The sequence below is a fragment of the Hoplias malabaricus genome, chromosome 2 (genome assembly GCF_029633855.1).
Source record: "Hoplias malabaricus isolate fHopMal1 chromosome 2, fHopMal1.hap1, whole genome shotgun sequence".
NCBI classification, from domain to species: domain Eukaryota; kingdom Metazoa; phylum Chordata; class Actinopteri; order Characiformes; family Erythrinidae; genus Hoplias; species Hoplias malabaricus.
Genome location: NC_089801.1, coordinates 72,396,302 through 72,402,241, shown reverse-complemented (window position 1 = coordinate 72,402,241; position 5,940 = coordinate 72,396,302). Strand labels below are relative to the sequence as shown.

Sequence of the window (5,940 nt, the reverse complement as noted above, 5' to 3'; positions counted from 1 at the left end):
TTATCAAAAGAATTATTATTTGTATTGTTTATGTATTATTATATATATTATTAATAATTATGATTTCCTTTTAAATAATCAATAATTGTATTAATGCTTTAGCAATTCTGTGTGTAAATATGGTCAGGTCAATAAAGCTTATTGAACTGAATAATTTAACTGTAAACAGCTAAAGTTAACGTCTCAGAGTGATGTGTAAATGTATAAATAAACTATGGAGTAAATGATCGAACTGAACCTTGTTAATACACTCAGCGTCGACCAAAATAGAGACAATTTGTTTGGCGCCAACTTCAAACTCTCTTTCCTTTTTTGTATAAAACCAGTCGCTAGATTTCTTTGTTAATCGCTGAAAGCCACAGCACAGCAGTCAATGAAAACAGAACAGAACTGAGTTACTCTACACAGCCTACACATATCCGTCAGCGGGAGTGACTACAAGTATAACTTTACAACTATAACCTCCAACGAGAACTCGACAGAGCAGGATTGTTTATTCCGAAGGTGAAGCGGTGAGGACATGATACATTTGAGAAGATGCAAGACAGAAATCGTCCATGAAAAAAGAAAAAAAGATAAAGAAAACGTGTGAGATGTTGAAAAGAATAAACTTTATTGACTAATAAATATTTGGTCTCTCGAGGCACTTTGTAGATAAGGCCAGTAAGTACTTCTTGTCACATGACGGACAACCCCAGAGTTTTAATTCGCCCCAATATTCTTAAATCCCTCCAGCTCCAGCTGCTCCACAAGAGCATCAACATATCCTCCATCTGACACACACACACACACACACACACACACACACACACACACACACGACTGAAGCAGACTTCATTCATTCTTCTACTGGTGCGACCTCCGTTTTACGCATTTACACAGCAGAATCGCCCACACTGGAACCTACAGCGCTCCGATGACTTTAACAAAGCTCTTCTTGACGTTTGAAGTTATGATGTTTCTACTGATTTAAAGTTGACCGATGTTTCAAAACTATTTAAATCGAATGAGACCATTTCAAACGTTTTACACCGGACTAATGCACCGCTGTTTACAGCGCGAGGCTCGTGCTGTGTAAGGCTACAATAATTGCAATAATATGTATCAACTAGTGAATCTCAGAGGCGTGGAAGCCCGTTTCCGCCACATTAAAAAAAAACAAACAAAAAAACACCAATTTTTATTTTTCATTAATATGTACGTTGCTATCTCAATATGTCGAGATACTATCTCATTATTTTAGATAAGTCAATATATCGGGATAATATACAATCTCAACATTTTGACTTTGTATCTTAAAATAATGATATGGTACCACAGTATATTGATTTATTATCTCAATATAATGAGATAATATCACAATATATTGACTTTGTATCTCAAAATAATGAGATAGTATCTCAAAATATTGAGATAGAAAATTGCATATTAATGAAAAATAACAACTGGTGACTTTTTTGTATTATTTTATGCGGCAGAAACAGGCTTCCACACAGAGGGAAAGTGTCCAAGGCTTTAAAACAAATCCATCTCTACAAGCCCAGCCAAAAAAAAAAAAAAAAACGTGCACGTGGCTTCAGTCAGAGGTACAGCAACTGTTCACTGTCTTGCCCTGGTGTCCCGTTTTTGTTGCAAGAGAGCACGCACACTTTAAAGGTGACCGTGAGGAGGTTCTTTTAGTAATGCAGGCCAGCCACATCAAGCCGTCACCATCCATCCATCCATTATCTGTAACCGCTTATCCAATTTAGGGTCGCGGGGGGTCCAGAGCCTACCTGGAATCATCGGGCGCAAGGCGGGAATACACCCTGGAGGGGATGTATTTCAGTCCTTCACAGGGCAACACAGACACACACACATTCACTCACACACTCACACCTACGCACACTTTTGAGTCCAGTCCTTCACAGGGCAACACAGACACACACACATTCACTCACACACTCACACCTACGCACACTTTTGAGTCGCCAATCCACCTGCAACGTGTGTTTTTGGACTGTGGGAGGAAACCGGAGCACCCGGAGGAAACCCACGCGGACACGGGGAGAACACACCAACTCCTCACAGACAGTCACCCGGAGCTGGAATCGAACCCACAACCTCCAGGCCCCTGTGACTGCGACACTACCTGCTGTGCTACCGTGCCGCCCTCAAGCCGTCACCAACATGTTGTTTTCTGTATGTTTCGGTTTAGTATTTTGCAGTGGCCATATATAACGGTGACATCTGTCAGTTTCTTTTAAGGTCTATGATGCAAAAGTTTGGACACTTCTGGTTTAATAACCAGCTTGGTTTATTTTCAGAAAGAAAAAACGTGAACACATCCCCACCAAGGTTTTTAACGTTCCTTCAACTTTTACCGCTGCTTATATTCATTCGCTAATTATAACAGATATATATATTTATATATATAAGCACGGTGTACGTTTTATGTTTTATTATTCATTTTTATAATTTCTTAAATACAGCAAATAAACAGTAATTGTGCATTAAAATGTACAAAAGTGCATTCTCTAGGAGAATGAGTTCAAAACAATGTCCCTTTGACCAGGGGTGTCCAAGCTGTTGCTTCAGATTTTGGAAGAGAATCGTTTGTCCATATGCTGCAGGACCGCAGGCTTTTAACAAACGCAGGCTAACGGAACACATCTCAATGCATTAGCCACGTTCACTAACGACTTTCAGCACATCGCAAAACTATTCGTCCATATGCTGCAGCCCTACAAAGTGCACGTGAAAACGGAACGTGAGGGCTGATTTCAAACAAAGTCCTTAAGCTACAGACGGGCCCACGTGCGGCCACGGACAATTAAGACAAGTAATACATTCCGTAGGGTGAGCTGAAGAGGCCGGGAAGGGCGACGGCGGCCCGGGGCCCAGGCCCCGGCGGCCCATACACGGACGGAGGCGCGTGCGCGCTGAAGGCGAAGGGCAGGGCGAGCGCGGGCAGGGTGGGTTTGGCTGCGAGCTTCAGCTTCTCGAGCTCGGCCTCGTGCAGTCTCTTGGCCTTGGCTCGGCGGTTCTGGAACCAGATCTTCACCTGCGTCTCCGTGAGGTTGAGCGCGCTCGAGAACTCCGCGCGCTCCGCGATGGACAGGTACTGCTTGTGGCGGAACTTGCGCTCGAGCGCCAGCAGCTGCGCCGTGGTGAAGGGCGTGCGCGGCTTCCGGTTACTCTTGTGTTTGCGCAGGTGACACGGAGTGGGACTCGGATGTCCTGGAGAAAAGGGGGAAAAAAAAACACAGAGGGGGTTTTTTGATTCACTTTGAAAGCAAAGGACAGACACGGATTATTCACTTTTTCACCTGAACGGAGCAATGTAAACAGTCCTGAATATATTTATCTACATTTCTTTCTTTGGAAATTAAGGACGGGTCGGATTTCTCCTGTAAATTAGCGTTTGGGAGATGCTTAATTTATTAAGTGTGTGAACAGTGCGCAATTAACATCTGCTGCTGATTAAACACCTGCCCAGCTGCTGAATGAACGCATGCAATGAGAACCAAAGGGTAACACATAGGTTCGTTTGAAAGTCTCCCATTAGAGTCAGGATCTCAGCAGAGGACCGAGGAATCCACCCGTTCAACAAAAGTGAGCAAGAGGAAAACCTCACTCTGAGTGAGTGTTGCCTGCGGAATCTAATAGAATCAATGTGATGATAAATATACAGCGGTGAGTGGAGGTTTGGATAAATGACACGATTTGTGGACATTGTCGGTCAAATACAAAAATTAATTTTACTTAAATACAACCTTTTTTTTTTTTTACACAATCCTTAATTATTTCGCAGGCTGGAAAAACAGAAAGAAAACCCTATAACAAAGCATTTTAATGGGCCCTGTTAAAGAGCACGTTGTTTTAAATGTGTTCCCCATGTTAAATTTTGCAAAATTATAATGGTGCAATAACGGAGAAGTTGCTCACCCAAAGGAAACGGTATAAAGCGTAGAATCCGTATTAAAAACCCGATTAGACTCTTGACAGTTGTTGTAAAAGGTTAAATTTACGACAATTTAAGCACTTGAGATAATCGCGTAAATGTGTGAAGCCAGCGCTGAACGAATAACGTACGTGGGTCACATTAAGTGTCCAAAAGGGAGTGAGTTGAAACTTTGTATTTTTTGTCATGTAGCGTTTATAAGAACGAGAATCGCTCGCTCTGATTGGCTTAAAGTGCTTAGTATATCATATAAAACCCATTTTTTCCAGAGCTTGCAATTTTCAAACGTTTCCTCACCATCAAATAGTTTTGTTTGAATCTCCGTGGCTCAAAAACGATAAGAAAAATGAGCAAAAACGACACAGTGGCTGCTCTAAGACCTGGTGCCGCAGAACTACAGCATTGAACTACAGCCCACGATAATAAACAAACCCCTACACCGTCCGCACATTGCCCCTTTAATGTGTTTAACGGTTAAAACTGTAGTAGAGTTCCTCAGCGCTACAGGTGTTCATCCAACAGTGTCACACTGAACACACACACACACACACACACACAAAAAACAGGAAACAGAGGCGATAACAATTAGGTGGAAAACACAACATGATCAACACATCTGCAGCAAAGATTTTATTAACGTTAGAGTCATTTACAGTAACGTTTATTGTGGTTATTTTTAGTAGGATGCTCGTGGCCTAACTGGTTTACTACATCTTTTTTTCTCTCTCTCCAAGACGTCTGATGGTTCAAATGTATCCTGGCGTTAAGGGTTTAATCCCAAAATACTGTACAACAATGAATGTATAATTAAAAACAAACTGTAATAGAGTTGGTATTAATTATAATAAATGACTGACTGTTTATGGTGTATCCTGAGAAATTATACTCTTTAAAATTGTTATAGTATCCTTGCTGCTAGTCCATAGTTTTCATTAAGCAGTTATGAACTAATAGCATTATCAAACAGCCAGGTCTACGTGTGTTAGATTGTAGAAAGAATAGCAGTTTTACTGGGCGGGGAGTTGAACGCCGGGCTCTTTATCCAGGTGTTCTGCTCCTTGTCGCTGGAGTCCTCGCTCTCGTCGTTGTTGAGGCAGTCCGTCACCGGGGGGAAACCCAGTGAAACTTTGCTTTTCTGTCCCGTGAAGTAAGTCCTGTGAGGAGGAGGGTAGTGGCTCTCGCTGGGCTGGGTTAAAGCTCCTGTCTGTGTGGGCGCAGGGCTGCTGTTTGGGTTTTTCGAAATAAGCGACTCGACGCTAAACGGGTGGCGGCTCGTCTTGCTCTTGGTGTCCGACTCCACCGCCATCTCTTTCGGCTTGTCCTCGCTCTCCCCCCGCTCCTCTTTACCTTGAGCCGCGGCGTCAAAAGCCTCAGCTATCCTCTCGGGAGAGTTCATGGTCAGGCTACGACTATGGGCATGAGACCGCGGGGTTTCGGCATATATGTTTTACTACAAATGGTACCCTTCTAAATCCTCATCAAAATCCCTCTTCGTCTCTACTTCGCTCTTCCAACTTCGTTCTGACAGACCGTTAGCTACGAGCCGAGAGACTTAGCTTTTAAACAAACACAAGCCCCGCCCCTCGTCGCCAAATCAGGGCGTCCGCTCGGGCTCGAGCTCTGTTCTGAGGGGTTCGTGTCCCCTCCCCCGCGAAAAAAAAAAAAAACCGAAGAGGACGGTTGAAGGAAAAAAAAAACTCGAGCCGATAATAATGGCAGGCGTCTTGCTGAGGTTTGATGTATGGATGGCCCGAGGGCTCCGGACTCTTTTCGGAGAGCAAAGCAGACCAATTTTAGCCCAATTAAACAGCGGGGAGGCTTTAGAAGTGTCCATATCCAACTGCTGAATAGTCACTGAAACCGCACAAAAGAATTAACTTTAGCCTTCGGTGAAACTTTTAACCTGTAGCATCAACTAGCCTCAGCTGGTTCATCGCCAAAGAGCACGAGAACAAAAATAATACCCACAAAATAACAAAAGAAGTGTAGTAGAAGAA

The 5,940-nt window shown here is 43.1% G+C and overlaps 1 protein-coding gene across 1 annotated transcript; it reads right to left on the bottom strand.

The window, feature by feature from the left end:
• Positions 1-613: 613 nt before the first annotated feature.
• msx1b (muscle segment homeobox 1b) lies at positions 614-5,566 on the bottom strand. The gene is made up of 2 exons (XM_066659949.1): positions 4,955-5,566; positions 614-3,219 (listed from the first exon to the last, which is right to left on the bottom strand). The coding sequence occupies exons 1-2, from the start codon at positions 5,337-5,339 to the stop codon at positions 2,813-2,815; spliced, it is 792 nt and encodes a 263-aa protein (XP_066516046.1). The 5' UTR covers positions 5,340-5,566; the 3' UTR covers positions 614-2,812.
• Positions 5,567-5,940: the final 374 nt, after the last annotated feature.

Bases quoted from the DNA above. Each gene is read 5' to 3' on its own strand.
- msx1b (XM_066659949.1), bottom strand. From the start codon at position 5,339: ATGAACTCTCCCGAGAGGATAGCTGAGGCTTTTGACGCCGCGGCTCAA. The intron at 3,220-4,954 runs GTAAAACTGCTA...CCTTTTCTCCAG, and splicing joins GGCGTTCAACTCCCCGCCCA to GACATCCGAGTCCCACTCCG.